Source organism: Sciurus vulgaris (genome assembly GCF_902686455.1).
Source record: "Sciurus vulgaris genome assembly, chromosome: 11".
NCBI classification, from domain to species: Eukaryota; Metazoa; Chordata; class Mammalia; order Rodentia; family Sciuridae; genus Sciurus; species Sciurus vulgaris.
In genome coordinates, this window is record NC_136472.1 from 16,464,638 (window position 1) to 16,481,195 (window position 16,558).

General features: G+C 43.8%; 2 protein-coding genes across 2 annotated transcripts in view; one reads left to right on the forward strand and one right to left on the reverse strand.

The window, feature by feature from the left end:
* LOC306638937 (olfactory receptor 6Q1) overlaps positions 1-16,558 on the reverse strand; it is a 186,547-nt gene that overhangs the window by 70,338 nt on the left and 99,651 nt on the right. The gene's annotated exons all lie outside the window — the stretch shown is intronic.
* LOC306638969 (olfactory receptor 5P55-like) lies at positions 9,688-12,840 on the forward strand. Its single transcript, XM_079102418.1, has one exon. It carries the CDS (start codon positions 10,608-10,610, stop codon positions 11,547-11,549), a length of 942 nt encoding a protein of 313 aa, XP_078958544.1. The 5' UTR covers positions 9,688-10,607; the 3' UTR covers positions 11,550-12,840.

A 16,558-nucleotide genomic window follows, 5' to 3' on the forward strand; every position in this document is an offset into this window, starting at 1 on the left:
TACTTCAAATATGTACATTTTATTAGACTTCAATTTTACCTCAATAAAACTATGGGAAAATAATTAAAAATGAAATAAAAAGGGCATTGTCTCCTGGTATCAGTGATTCAGTCCTGCAGAATGACACCCTCATTTTCCCCTTCTGTGCCCCAACATCATTAATCAATACTCCTGTGACCTCCTCCCCTCTCTCCGTGCCCCAATTTGCCTTTGTTGATATTAACTAAGGCTGGGGGCACCCTCTTTGTTCTGCTTCCCTCTTCACCACTGCCATCGTCTTGGCCACCTTCTGCAGGACGTGTTCCCTGACAGCCCACAGCAAAGCTCTTTCCGTCTATGCCTTCCATCTTGGCATCACCTCCCTCTTCTATGGCACCATCTTGGTCATATGTGTTCAGCCAAGTTCTCACAATCTCAAGGAGATGGGCTAAGCCAGAAGTCCTTCAGCGGGACAGAGACAGGATGAGTTATCACATCCTGGAGAGCAGAGGGGTGACTCTAAACCAAGGATGAGCCAACGACCAAAGAACAGGAAAGGAAGGATAAGATTCCAAAATCTAAGCTAACAAGAAGGGCAGCATCATGAAGTGCAGTCAGGAACTGGCTGGAAGCTAGATCAGCAGGTGGTAACATTAGAACAGCACTAATGTTGCATTCCTTGTCATGACTGAGGGCAAGGGGGTGTTTACAGATTTCTCCAGACTCCTGCTTAGGCACAAATTTTGTTTGGAGTTGCCAGGCATAGTGGCACACGCCTATATTCTTAGCAATTCAGGATGCTGAGACAGGAAGATCACTCATTTGAGGTCAACCTGGGCAATTTAGCAAGACCCTCAAAATGAAAATTAAAAGGGCTGGGGATGTAGCTCAGTGGTAGAGCACCCCTGGATTCAATCCTCAGTACCAGGGGAAAAAAAGGTTGTTTCGAGTTAAACTTCTTTTTGAAGATTCCTCTCATATCCTGGGGCTGACATTGACTATTCTGCCACATCTCTATTGCTCCAAATAAGAGACAGTGGCCTAAGATAACACTTCTGAGACCAAAGCAGTAGATAAGGTATAGGATTATCCAACAACTGCTCCCTGACCAGAGAATAATGTAACAAGTTACATTTCTCCTGCCTCCAAAAAATCCAAAGAGCTGCTCACATTTTCCATTGGTTTAACTTTCTGTTAACCCTATAGAGCTTTAATTCCTGCCAGGAATTTTCAGTTTCTACAAAGCACCTGATGAGCAGCTTGGAAGAAGAATAGAGAAAAGGGAGAGAAGAGGCAGAACAGGTTAAAAAATGGAAGGGCCCTTGCTACCACTGCTTTAGCCCCAACCTCTCGCCACTAAAGGAAGTCCCAATTCCCTAGTTACTTCTCCCTTGACCTTCTCCTGAATCCTTGCTTGAAGCTAACATTCAGTTTTGGTGAGTCACAACAACTATGGAGACCACTTCTTCCAAGTTATGTCCAGAAGATCTCAAGAGTAGACAAGCAATGATTCATTGATTGCATAAAATTTTAGCACTAGGGGAAATGATAATGCTTAGTGCCTTTCCCCAAAATTAGAGAATGTTCTACTGTCCCAGAACCTCCAATATCTCCTGATGCAAGAAGATAGTTAAGAAATATGATATGGGTAAGATGCCTTCCAGTCCTGATGTTCAGATTTAACCTGAATCCTCTCAGCAGTACCAGTGACCCTGTCTACCCATGAGGAAAACTCCACCCACAAAGGCAACTGCAAATCTGCTTTTCTTCCCAATTATCAGTAGAGAAATACAGATGATCTAAATGGGAAGAAGAGGGGAAAAAAAAAAAAAACCAGGAAGCAAAATATCTCATCAAGTAACCTGGGGAGAAGAATAGATTATCAACAGATAGCTCTTCAAAAGACCACATTGATCAGCCAAAGTTTATTAGGCCTCCTATAGTAAGAACAAATACCACCTTGATAGACTCTCAGTAGTATCTCAAAAGTAGGAAGTCACTAAAAATATTCACGGGGCTTATGGTGGGTTTTTCAAGATGGGGAACAGATCGGGATTGGACAAAGTTCATGACATTATAGTTTAGCATTAGCAGGCACAGGGATGGAAGGGCCAGGAAGTAAATCTTGACCAGGAAGCAAAACTGTTGTTTGTTGGGCATATTGTTTATCCAGGTGAGTCATCTATTTTCCTAAAAGGCGAGCTGTTTGCCCAGAGGACACAAATGTTTATTCAGATAGTGTCTTGCATGAATTCCATGAAGCAAACAGTGAAGTTATTTATTGGTTTACAGCCATCTCTTCCTTGGCCTGAATTTCCCGGAATAATTAGTTAAGTCAGGTATGTCTCAATACTAATCCCCAATAGTTAAGCCATGTGGATACAGATGATCTCAAATCTCACATTCAACTTATTACTTTTTAAATCTATTATGAGACTCTCTAATGTTCCCATGGAAATGTCACTTCCTCCCACCGATGACACTATGCCGGGGCTATAAAGCTGCATCTCTCCCACCGCACTCCACAGAAATAGTTAATGGGGAAATAGTTTCAGCTAGAGAAGAGCTCATTGTCACACATACAGAGTCTACCTGTGCCATTCATGGTTAATGAATCATCAGCATTCCCCCAAAAGGACTAGGACATCCAGTGGAGCTGGAAACAGCAGGGCAGTACTATGGCAGTACCGGGTAATTATAGGATGTGTTTTTCCATGCAGAAAAACCAAGTCTCCAGCCCCAGATTTCCCTGGCTGAATATAACTTTTGGCAGCCCCTGTCTGGTCTTCTCTACCCACTCTCAAACAGATATTCTCCTAGAATCCTTTCTATTTAAGTTTTCTTGGATTCTTTGGACTGGCTCCACTAATAAATTTCTACCCTTTAACAAAAAAAAGATGCAAAGATGATAAAAGACATCCATTTGACTGCTAAAGTATCCTTTACATGAGTTTTCCTTCAAGAGCATGTCTTCTAAGATCATGGACACACAATACTCAAAACAGAACTTATCACAATGCCATGCAAGCAAGCACTAAAAGTTCATAGCTGTCTTCCCCATCTACCACAGCCCTTTAGTTCTTCATCTTTCTTCTGTCTGAAAGATTCTGCCAGCTGATCTCACTGCTAGAACATAATATTTGACTTCTAAGTGAGTTTCTCATGAAAAGTTTGCTGGTCAGTGTACCTGGGACCTTAGAAAGGAACTGGTCCCCAGTTACAGGCAAATGTGTGAACTGTTTCTTGCCAAAAGGTTAGTTTGGCAGAATTTGTAAGGTGGGAAGAATTTGATCCAAGACTTGCTTTCACTGCAACACATCATCTGTCAATCAGGTTTACAAAAAAGGGGTCATATAGAACCTGCCACTAATGACTAGAGCCATCTCATTAAAAAAAAAAAAAAAAAAAAAAAAAAAATGACAAGATGAAGGAGGCTTTATGTTTCGGTTTTTGTTTTTGAGGTAGATGCTGCAGACGACATTCCCAGGTTGGAATGCAGTGAGGAAGGTCAGAGGACACAGCACTGCTTGCCCTTTGCAGGGAGATTCAGCAGATCTCTCCTCAGTGAATAAACCCCCTCCTGTCTGCAGGAGACCTGGGCAATCTGTTCCCTCCGTTCCCTCCGCTGGTGAAACTCCCTTCCACATCAGTATTCTAGGGACTTTATTACTTTCACACAACCAAGTCATTTGCCTAATAAGGCCCTTTGCTTTGCATCATGATTTTCCCTTAAGTTGTGAAAACCCAAAGTGCCAGGCCCCCTAGGGAGGGAGAATCTCTTCCTTCCTGCCCATCCACCACCTTCTTACCAGGCGCTCCAAGCCCACACCTCATGGCAGGAGGGCATCTGCCAGGGAGTTATTTATAGCAACAGATAAGTGGGAACACCTTATTGTCAACCAATGGAAAAGAGTTGAGTAAATGTTGGTGAATGTACACAATGTACACAATAAACAGTCATTAAATATGATGATGCAGACTATTATTTTTTGATATGGGAAAATGTTCATGACATCTTGCTGAGTGGGAAGGTAAATGACAGAATCATTTGTAGAGTTTGGTTCTGTTTATGGAAAATCATAGTCATGAGCACCCTAAGGGGTTTATAGAAAGAAGACACCAACTCCCATTTTCTGTGGTGGGATTTCAGATGAGATTTTACTTTCTTTACAGTTCTTTTCCATGTTACTTAAATTTTTCTTTTACAACCAACGTGTGTTGGTTTTGGTTTTGCAAAGATAATAAATTATTTGGGCAAGTGGGGAATAGTGTTCTTTTGAAAGGGAAAGATGTATTTTCACTACTATTAAATATATATATATATATATATACAGTCAACCCTGCATATTCATGGGCTCTGCATCCAAGGATTCAACCAAAGATAAAAAATACTGGGGGAAAAATTGTGTCTGTACTAGACATGTACAGACTTGGGTTTTTGTCCTTGTCATGATTTCTTCACTAACACAATATAACAACTATATATATATATGTATATATATATATATTTACATTTGTATTAGATATTATAAGTAATCTAGAGATTATTTAAAGTATACTGAAAAATGTGCACAGGTTATATCCAAATATTTTACCACTTTATATAAGGCATTTGTACATCTGCAGATTTGAGTATCCACAGGAGTCCTGGTAAAATATCCCCCAGAGATATGGAAAAATTACTCTGTGTGTATGTGTTTTAAGATACAGGTCACCAAGCATCTTTCCCAGGAATACTCTGAGGATCAAAGGAATAACATTTGGGAAAGTCATACCAAGACATTCAAAGACCACACAAGTGTTGATTATTGGTATCATTTCCTTTTCCAGTCACTTCCTTTGAGATACAGGATTATGTTGTCATGGATCCCTTTTTACCTCTTGGCCTGGAGAACCTTTTAAACTTCAATAAATTGAACAATAGAAACCTACAGGGAAGGCTGGCGTGGTGGTGCATACCCGTAATCCCAGCAACTCAGGAGGCTGAGGCAGGAAGTTCACAAGTTCAAGGCCAGCCTCAGAAATTTAGTGAGACCCTCAGCAACTTAGCAAGACTCAGTCTCAGAATAAAAAAAAAAAAAAGGACTGGAGACATAGCTCAGTGGTAAAGCATACCTGGGTTCAATCCCCAGTACTAAAACAACACAACAACAACAAAGAAGTCTTCAGGGAATGGACACAATAAATGAAGAGGATCTGTGCTCCTTGGGGGTTCCCAGACATCTTCGCCAAAATCCCTCTGGCAACTTACAGCTCCTGGGAGAACTAGTCACAAATTCCCACAGGCACGTTTCAAAACTCTTGGAGTCAGGATGAAAAATGCCAGGTGGATCTTAAGATAAGAAACTTCCCAGGAAGAAGAACACCCAAAGCTTTGCTATAATTTCTTGAGAAAGCTGGTCAGAGGCCATCAATGAAAAAGGAAGAGAATCACCCCCCAGGAAGCTCATGGGGGGTGGTCTCTGATCAACCCCAGGAAGTGAGCCGGAGGGTGGGATCCAGTATGGTTCAGACTCTCTTAACTTCCCTCCCTCTTGGATCATGCTCAGAGTTCTTCAGAACTAATGACCAGGCCCAGTACCCAGGTGGATGGAGGAAAAGAACAACTTGGAAGCAACATGGAATAAATCTGAAATGAATTTCCTTAGGATTTGTCTCGGAACTCTTCTGTTTAACAATTCACATTCTCCCTGGCACATTCTAACTTTTCTTTGCTTTAACTGTCATCTCTATCTTGACACCAGAGACCTTGGAATCCACCCGATACCACTCCCCTCAGACTGGTATCTTTGACCCATTACAGAATCCTGACAGTTCGCAAATCCATTTACCTCTGTCTCTACCACCCTGCTCTGGCTTAAGCCATGAATTCCTCCTGAATGATTTCAATATCCTCTCTGCCAATCTCCTTCATCCATTGGCTCTCCTTCAATTATTTCTCTACCACTACTCTTGTGATCTTGTCAAAAAATAAATATCTTGAATGGTATCCCACAACAAAACATATTTCTTAATATAATCTAGGATACAGATAAAAACATAGGCTCTATAACCTGACCACCTAAATTCTAATTCCAGTTCTGCCACTTATTAACTGTGTCTCTTGGCAAGTTACTTAACTCTTTTGTGCCTCAGTTTCCTCATATGTAAAATGGAGATATTGATAGTACCTCCCATAAAGTTGTTGAGGGGAGTAAATAAAACCAAACACATCTGGAACTGTGCCCAATACAAAATAAACACTCAATAAATTTACAGAATACTGCTAGGCTCAGCTTACAGCACTATCCCTCTACCCACACTGGCTTTTAATCTGCTCCTTACCCAGCATCCTTCAGATCTCAGGACCTTTATAAAGGCTATTCCCTCTCTTCCCTTCTATGGAAATACCTTCTCAGGGAAAACCTCCTTGACCTCCTGAGTTCAATTTCCCAGTTTTGGGTTCACAGCTTTGGGTATCTCTACTTGACAGCTATTGCCACAGTTGCAATTTTATAATAATTAGTATGATTATTTCATTATTGTCTGCTTCCCCATCAACTCCACAAAAGTAGGCAACACCATGTTTGTTTTTCCCTTATCTTTGGATCCCCACCTCCATACAATGCCCGGCACACAGAAGATGCACAATAAGCATTTTTCAAATGACCATATATATGCTGATCACCTCAAACTCCATCTCCTGTAGGAAACTCCCTCCTCAGCTTGAAAACAGCACACCCACCTATCTCCTGAACCCAAGGATTTAGCTCTCCCAAACTCACTCCATCAGAAATGGAATTCACCACATCCCTCCTTGAACATGTTACTTGTTAGAGTGAATGTCATGACTATCTCCCTGCTACCAAACCAGGAACCAGGAGACATCCCTGACCTCCCTCAGCCCACGTATCCAACTAACGAGCAAGTACTGACACATCATCTCCTACATACTTCCTTTATCTTTTGACTCTTCTACTCTCTGACTGCAAGTATTCGGTGGGCTTTAATCACCATTATTGTTCCAGTACTAATAATAGGATTTAACTCATTTGCAAATAAATAAAAACAAGGTCACTGTGATTGTATCTCCCTGCCCCCTTTCTGGCTTACAACTTACAATATCTGACAATATCACCATCTCCCTTAAAACACTTCAGCCATTCTGCACTTACAGGACTCTGCTGTCCCAGGCTGATTCTCCAGCAGTATTTCCCAATGGTTAACAAATGACCAGGACAGCTTAATAAGTGTTTATTTATTTATTTTGGAAGCAAGAAATAGTGGTTAGATTACCCTGGTGGTTCAAAACCTCCAGTCTTCTTTTCCCAATCACTAAAGCTCTATCAAGAGGAAAATCATTCATACAAGTGGCTGAGAGTACATATTCCTACCACTGTATTTAAAACACAAATATCAAGGAATACCAGAAGTTCCCTTTTGATGGACAAAGAAAGAGCAAAGGTGTCAGAGAGAGAACTGGAACCCATCTATGGCTCTGTAGCATAGCCACAGACACAGGATATCTTCAGAAATTCTCAGGACTCTCCCATCTTGAGACGACCTCCACTTTCATAAATCTCTCCTCTCCTGGCCTCGATAGGCCCCATCTCTTCTGTTGTGTCAGAACCTCTTAACATTTGGTCCAAATGCATGGCCATTGCTATGGCAGCCTGTCTCCAAGTCTCAGCAGGAGAACCAGGAGAGCTTTCTCCTCCTCCTTCAGCCAGGGGTTATTACTATGAACTCGGAGTCTTCCAGGGTTCCACCATACCCCAGTGTTACAGCCACCTCATCCCTTAACCCAGCCACATCGGTGTGCTAGAGATCTGGGAGCCCGGCTCCTGGAGCCACTGAAGAGACAGAATAAGCAAGCTGCTTCTACCAGCTTCCTTGCTTACTCTCTGTTGAGGGCTTTAGGGATCACCATAAATAGCATTCTTCTTCCCCACTCAAATTCTGAACCAATAAAGAGAGAAGGTGTAGAAGCAAGGTAGATGGAGAAGCAAAATACTACCTGCATCACTGACAAAACTTGGTCATACAGGATGTGGCTCATACCTGTGGGTAAGTGGTCTCCTTAAAACTGAACCCCGGAATTAGATAGACTTGATGACCCAGTTTTAAGATCTACATTACAGAGGTGCAGATCAGTAATCTGTGCTTCGGGCCAGCAAATGAGAGGGCAGAGCAGAACTAAACGCACATAAGGCACACCTCCTCCACTAGAGGAGGGTAGGAGTGTTACACAACAGATATTCCTCCAAGGGAAACATCGTGAGTGAAGAAGTATTCCTTCTGGTGCTCTCTGCAGCTAAAATCTGCAGGCATCAATTTCATTTTAAGAAGTCACGAGTTGTCATTAAGATGGTGGTAACAAAAAACTATACTAGTGCGGGGAATGGTGGCACACACCTGTAATCCAAGTGGCTCGGGAGACCAAGACAGGAGGATTGCAAGTTCAAAGTCAGCCTCAGCAACTTGGTGAGATCCTTTCTCAAAATAAAAAATAAAAAGGGGTGGGGATGTGGTTCAGGGGTTAAGTGGTATAAAAAGCAAAAACAAAAACAAAACATACTAGTGTTATTTCTGGCACCCTGGGACGCCCTGAAAGAGTCTCTGCCTCATTCCTCCTTCATTCTCAGCGGTAGTCAGCCCATAGAGAATTCCACACATTTAATAACCGATTTGCCTCGGGCACCAGCCAATCAGAGCAGACGCCCAGACAGTCCGATCAGACGCTCAACCAATCAGACTCCGGCGGCGCCTCTCCGGGCGCCTACGCTGCAGCGCTGCCTTGGCTATCCGAAAACCGACAAGGTGAGGTTTCAGGAGGCCAAGTTCTGGGTAGCTTGGTAACCCTGGTGAGGGCTGCAAGAGCCCTCTAGGGAGCCTATGAGAGTAAACAGGTGGGCTCTTTGACCTTTGTTCTCTGGTCAGAGAGGTCATCTCCAGGTCTGTCTTGAGAACTGTGTCCTTCCCTGGACACCAAAGCCGCCAGGCCAGCGTGTGTTGCTTGCTGCGGCCCCTTGTTTCTAGCTGAAACACCAGCCTTTGGTTCTCTGTCGTGGTATCATCCAGCCAAGGCTGGCGTATTTACAGGAGCTGCCTGTTCTCCCAGTTACACAGACTTGGTTTTAACAGTCCATTTTTCTCTCCACAGATAATTATCTGTCAATAGAGATCAGTGAAGCTCACCCTCTGTTTTTTTTTTTTTTTTTTTTTTTTTCCTCTTTGCGAAGGGATCTCGATATTACCCACACTGGCTTCAACTCCTGAGCACAAGCCATGTCCCACCATGGCCTCCCTGGTAGTGGGACTGCAAGCATGGGCCATCACCCAGGGTAAGACCCATCTCTGATAACAACCTAGAAGTCCTGCATGGAGCACCAAAGCCCGCATCCCTAGGTAGGAGTGTTGGTTTCCTATGGCTGTGTCACAAAGTACCACAAACTGGTGGTTTAAAATAGAGAAATTTAGCCAGGCACAGTGGCACACGCCTGTCATCCCAGAGGCTCAGGAGGCTGAGGCAGGAGAATAGCTAGTTCAAAGCCAGCCTCAGCAAAAGTGAGGTGCTAAGCAACTCAGTGAGACCCTGTCTCTAAATAAAATACAAAATGGGGTTGGGGATGTGGCTCAGTGGTCGAGTGCCCCTGAGTTCAATCCCTGGTACCAAAAACAAAAACAAAAAAAAAAGGGAGAGAAATTTATTCTCTCACAGTTCCGTGGCTAGAGGTCTGATATCAAGGTGTTGTTGGCAGGATCATGCTCTCTCCTCAGCCTCTAGGGAAAGATCTTTCCTTGGCTCCTCCACTTCCAGAAGCCCCAGGCATCCTTGGCTTGTGGCAGCCAAACTCATCTCTGCCTCCATCTTCACATGGCTGGTTTCCTTCTGAGTCTGTGTCTTCCGGTTCTGTTTTCATGTGGCATTGTCCTCCCTACAGCTCTGCTTTCTTATCAGGACCCCAACCTAATTAAGTATGACCTCATCTTAGCTTGATTATATTGCAAAGACCATTTCCAGATAAGGCCGCAGTCACAGATATAATCACACATTATTGGGGGGGGGGGGGGGCAGCATGCAATTCAACCCACAACACTGGGAGAAATGACTGCTCTGCTGAGTCACTTCACATTCTGATGACATGAGGCATATGATTTCCTGTGTCCCTGGCCACGGGCACTGACACTATTGGAAGCCTTTGTTCCCACATATGGCCCAAATTCATTCTCTCATTTATTCCCTCTCTGGGCCAAAACACCAGACTTCCAATGCCCACTACTGATGCTGGTTCCTCAAAGAACAAGAAATTTTGAGGACAGAAAATGATTCTAACTATATAATAAGCACACAGGTATTAGAATCAAATCTAATCCCACTTTCCTTATGTGCTAGCTCTCTGACCTTAGGCAATTTGATAATCTCACTAATTATAAATGGACTTAATATTTAAATCAAAAGTATGTATGATGCTTAAATAACCTATAAGAAAATAGTTAATATATGGCCCACAGGGAGTGTTCAATCCACGCTAGTTTCCCTTCCCCCATCTCCCAAACCCCATTCTGGGGACAATAAAAGGGCTTGGGCACTGGCCCTGGATCTGAGTCTTGGGTGCAAGCTGGTCTTATTTTGTCTCTGCAGTGACATGCCCACCATGATGGAGAACTGCACCCAAATCAACCAATTCCTCCTGCTGGGGTTCACGGAGCAGAAAGGGCTCAAGACTATCCTGTTTGTGCTCTTCCTGTTCATCTACTCAGCTACCCTTGTGGGAAACCTGGGCATGATCACCCTGATCCACACCAACCCACAGCTCCACACGCCCATGTACTTCTTCCTGAGCGTCCTCTCCTTCATAGACTCCTCCTTTTCCACAGTGGACACCCCCAGGCTGCTGGAGAGCTTCCTTATCTCAAGTCAGTCCATCTCCTTTGCAGGCTGTGCAGTTCAAATGGCTCTCATGACTCTCCATGGCACTGCTGAGTGTCTGCTCCTGGCCATCATGGCCTATGACCGATTCACTGCCATCTGCCACCCTCTCCTCTACCATACCATTATGTCCCAACGTCTGTGTGCACTATTGGTGGTGGCCACCTATACTGCTTCTGTTGCCAATTCAGCTTTGCTAACTGGGTACATCTTTAAGCTGCCCTACTGTGGCCCCAGTGTCATTAACCATTATTTCTGTGACATCCCTCCTGTGCTCCATCTTGCCAGTGCAGATACGAGGGAAGTTGAAGCCATTGTCTTCTCATCGTCTGCCTTGATTATCCTTTTCACCATCACCATTATCCTGGTCTCCTATGCCTACATCCTGGTGACCATCTGCAGGATGCATTCCCTGGAGGCCCAGAGCAAAGCATTCTCCACCTGTGCCTCCCACCTCACCATCATCTGCCTCTTCTATGGCACCACCACCTTCATGTATGCTCAGCCGAGCTCTCCCAGTTCCATGGAACAAAACAAGGTGGTGTCCATCTTCTACACTGTGGTCATCCCCATGCTGAACCCTCTGATCTACAGCCTAAGGAACAAAGATGTGAGAGCTGCTTTAAAGAGGATATGTTCTGGCAAGCTGCCTTCATAACCAAGTGTGGAACCTTCTCTCCCAAGCCATAACGTCATAGCCACACCAGAAAACACAGATGAGATTAGCATTTAGATAGGGTAAAATATGTGCCAGCATTATTTTTAAATACTTTACACATATCAACTCATTTAATCCTTAACTATACAAAATGGGTACTGTTAACATTCCTGGGGAATCTGAGGCACAGTAAATTGTCTAACATCACACAGTTGATAAAAGGAGAGCCAAGGGTTTGAATCTAGGCAGTCTAGTTCCAGATGCTGTATTCTCAACCAATACACTATGCTGCCTCTTTCTGATGACTGCATCTCACAAGTGAACAGTGGTGCTGCCTTCCTTAAGACCCAGAGCAGTCACAAAGGTCTGGATCATGGAATCATAAAGTGGTACAGGAGGAACCCTGAGGTTTGAAGCCCGTGAACTTTGACTTCCTATCACCTTTGAGTGACTCTTCCTTTATTTTTTTTTTTTCCTACTGGGGATTGAACCACCCAGGGGTATTCTACTGCTCAGCCACATCCCCAGCCCTTTTTCCAGTCCTTTTTTTAAATTTTGAGATGGGTTCATACTACGTTGTTGAGGGCCTTGCTAAGTTGCTGAGGCTGGCCTCAAACTTGAGCTTGGCCTCTAGAGTTTCTGGAATTACAGGTGAGCACCACTGCATCCAGCCTCATTATTACTTATTTTTATCTTACTTTTTATTTGATTCTGAGAATAAAAGGGCTTGGACACTGGTCCTGGTCTTATTTTATCTCTCTGCAGTGATATGCCCACCATCCCCAAGTGACTGTCCCCAAGTGTGGAACATTCTCTCCCAAGTCATAACATTCTAGCCAGACCAGAAAACACAGGGACAGTCCAGATTTTAGAAAATTCACAATGCAGGTAGCACAGAGGGCCAAAAATCTCAAAGGAGTTAAGAAAATGACTTTAGAAACACTTACGTAGATGATTCTAGTTCTTTAAAACATTTTGACATTTATTCTTGAATTTGATCTTCACCAAATGCTGTACAATAGGTAAGGCAGGTGTTACTATCCCCATTTTACAAGTAAACAGAAAAAAGTTTAACGACTCTTAAGTCTTGCTAGAAGGTCATAAAATAGAAAGCAGAGAACCCAGGAGTCCTGAATTGTTGCAGAACATCTAACACACACTTCTCAACATGAACATTTTGTTTTTAATTTTATTTATTTATATGTGGTGCTGAGGATCAAACCTAGGGCCTCAAACATGCCAGGCAAGTGCTCTACCACTGAGCCACAACTCCAGCCCCAACATGAACATTCTTGATCTTCTTGTGTTACGAACCCCACCCACCACCATGACCAACACAGCATTCACGTGTTGGACCTAACCTGCCAAGTGACTGTATTTGGAGACAGGGCCTAAAATAAGCAGGTTAAATAAGGTCATAAGACTGGAGCCCTGCTCCAATAGGATTAGTGTCCTTATAATAAAAGACACCAGAGAACGATCCCTCCCCTGTGTGTGCATGTGTGCGTGTGTGTGTGTGTGTGTGTACGTGTTTGTCTCCAACTGAGATCACAATAAAGCAGCCAGGTGGAATTGTGAAAGCTCCGTGTTTAAGCCACTCGCTGTACAACAGCCTGAGATGACTAAAACACAAGATGTATTAACTAACACACTTTCCCATTTACTTTCTTCTGATAGGGTCCCCCTAGTCTCCAAATGTCCAAATATCCCTCCCCTGATGCTGACCTTTGGAAAACAGAGGCCTCTCCCTGAAGCCTCCTGTATCTGAGAACAGACTATAACAATTTTAAACCTCTAAGATTTACTAGGATGAATTCAGCCAGAAGGAGTCAGAGAAGTTTCCCAGAAGGGGTTACATTTAAGATAGAACTAAGACAGCACTACAGCAATCACAAAGAGATTTTTTTCAGGCTGAAAAAGGGCCTGGGGAGAAGTCTTCCCAGGAGTGCTGAATTGTGGTGGGATTTTTTTTTTAAGTCTGGAAATAGTTCAGGTTGGTTGAAAGGCTCCATGAAGGCAATAGAGATCCAGGCACCCTCTATATTTCTGTCCCAGCATCGTCAAAGCATTTCTTCTTTTACGGGCTGGGTTGATGTCCCTCCAAAATGCATACGTTGAAGTCCTCATACCCAGCACCCCAGAACGTGATGGGATGTGCAGAGAGGGCCTTCAAAGAGGTGATTAAGTTAAAACAAGCCCGCCCCAGGGTGGCCCTAGGCCAGTATGACTGGTGTTCTTCCACAAAGAGGAAATTTGGACACACAAAGAAAAGCCAGGGATGTGCACACAAAGGAGAAGCCACAGGAGGACATAGTGTGAAGGTGGCCATTAGTAAACCAAGGAGAGAGGCCCCAGAAGAAACCAATTCTAGCAGTCCTTGATCTTGAACTTCCAACTTCCAGTCTGTGACATTTTGTGGAGGCATTTCCAGCAAACGAATGACACTTCATACTCAAGACTGCCTCTTGGTCCTGTCCAGCTGCTGAAGCCCTAACCATCAGGTCAGTGCTTGAAAAAGGAAGCTGGAAGAATGGAAAAAGGACTTGTCAGCTGATGTTGCCTTTGGGTAGCCCTCCCCGTAACAGCTGTGTGCCTCTCATGAACCAGAACTTCTGCACTGGGAGTCACATATCCGCAAGGGAAGCTGGGAAATAAAAGTATGAGCTGAGCACTTGCCGCCTTGCCTATCTTGGGAGGGCAGAATGAGTACCGGGTGGGTGTCTAGCCATGGTGGCCACCCCTCCCTTGCTGCCTACTACTTAGAGCAGAGAGGGTGGCAGAAAACTGATGGCTCACCCGCGTCCCCGATGCATCCTGCCAACAGATTGTGTGTGGACAGCAAACCAAGTTTAACACAGCAAATTTGATGAGATCATGCCTTAGTCATTTGAGCCGCTACAACAAAATGCCATAAACTGGGTGGCTCCTACACAACAGAAATGAATGTATTTCCCTTTGTTCCAGAGCCCAAGAAGTCCAACACCCAGGCCCCAGCAGACTCAGAGTCTGGGGAGGACTTAAGTTCGTTAGCAGCACCTTCTCGCTGTGTTCTCACGTGGTGGAAGGGCAAACCGGCTCTTGAGTCTGCTTAATAAGGGTGCTATCTCTCTGATATGTGGATGCTAACACACGATAAGGGAAGGGGGAGAACAGAAGTTCATTAGATTAGACAAGGGGAATGAAGGGAAAGGAGGGAGGGTGGGGATAGGAAGGACAGGAGAATGAATCAGACATCACTTTCCTACGTTCATATGTGAATACATGACCAGTGTAACTCCACACGTACAACCACAAGAATGGGACGTTATACTCCATGGATGTATAATATGTCATAATATACTCACCATCATGTATATATAAAAAGAACAAATTAAAAAAATAAGGATGCTCATCCCATTCATCAAGTCTTTGCCCTTGACCTTATCCCCTTCCAAAGACCCCGCCTCTCAATACTGTCACCTGGGGGGTTAGAATTTCAATATCTGAATTTGAGGAAGATACAAACATTCAGACTTCAGCAGATCACATTGTAAAAATCCATCTTCCCAGTTTCTCTAGAAAGCAACAATGAAAAAAGATCGCTCTGCTAGTCTTATTCTCAGCAGAGTCGTAATTGTCTGGTGCTGAGCTGCAGCTGCTATTTCAGACACACCAGGTCCCCCTCAACCCAGCTTTACCCAACACTCTTGATTACTGGCTGTTGCCTTTTTAGCATGCCTGGAGTTTTTCCTTGTCGTAGAGAAACTTTATTATATTCACATCCCTAGCAAAAGTAAGAAAAGAAAACGTGGACCTAGAAGGCCACGTGTTTTAGGACAAATAGCCAGTGCCTAGACCAATGCTAGACAAACAAAGGAGCTCAATAAATACTCTTTCAATAAATCAAGAGTATCCCCCTTTTTAATGTAAAAAAAAAAAGTCCCTATAGATTTAATATGAGCCCTCCACCCCCCAAAATTTGTCCACATAGAAAAAAATAAAATCTACATTTTTCATCTATTTAAGGTACCTAAATGACCTATTTTGGCCTTTGAGTTTGCAAACTTTGGCCAGTGGGGAAAACTCTAGACTCTAGTATTATCTTAAAAGAGACCATCCCATCAGACATGATGGCACACACCTGTAATCCCAGCAACTCAGGAGGCTGAGGCAGGAGGATCACAAGTCCAAGGACAGCCTGGGCAACTTAGATCCTCAGCAACTTAGAGAGACCCTGTCTCAAAATAAAACACTATAAACAGGCTGGGGATGTAGCTTGTAGTAAAGTGTCCCTATGCAAAATCCCCAGTGGGGGGAGGGGACAGGGGGGAGAATAAAGATTGTCCCAATCTGACTTTCCAGGAAAGCACCCCACATTTTCCGTCATGCCCTGCAACCACAAGCAGTGACCTGGCCTGACTCGAACAGACCGTGCATTCTCGCCGACCTCTGTCTTGTCCATGTCCATCCCAGTGCCTGGAATGTACTTCCCATCACACTGTCAGCTTGACAAATCTGTTATCATTTTAGTCCCGGCCTAAATGCGATGCCTTCTGGGAAACGTCTGACTCCTATAGATAGAATCCATCTTTCTTTCATCTGTGCTCTGGTTTTCCTTTGTGAAAGAAAAAAAAAATTTTTTTTAAACTATCAGAAACCAAAGTTTAAACACTGGTTAGAATTTTTTTTTTTTTTTTAACTTTCAAGCGGGAGATCCACCCAACAGAGAGCCTAGGAAATTTTTGTACCTGAGAATGCAGGAGAAAAGGGATAGTGTTATGGTTTGGATATGAGAGGGCCCCGAAAATCTTCACAGGCATGATGATTAGAGTAACGGAATCGTGACCCAAACACCCATCCTATTTGAATGGACAGACTAGGAGGTACCTATAGGTAGGAGGGGCATAGCTGGAGGAGGTGGGTCACTGGGAATGTGCCCTGGAATGTTCATCTGCCCTGTGGCCCCTCTCCTCTCTTCCTCTCTCTCCCCCACCATTTCTCTCCCCCTCCTCCTTTGCCTCCTCCTCTCC

Excerpts from the sequence above, each read along its gene's own strand:
- LOC306638969 (XM_079102418.1), top strand. The coding sequence starts at position 10,608 with ATGCCCACCATGATGGAGAACTGCACCCAAATCAACCAATTCCTCCTG.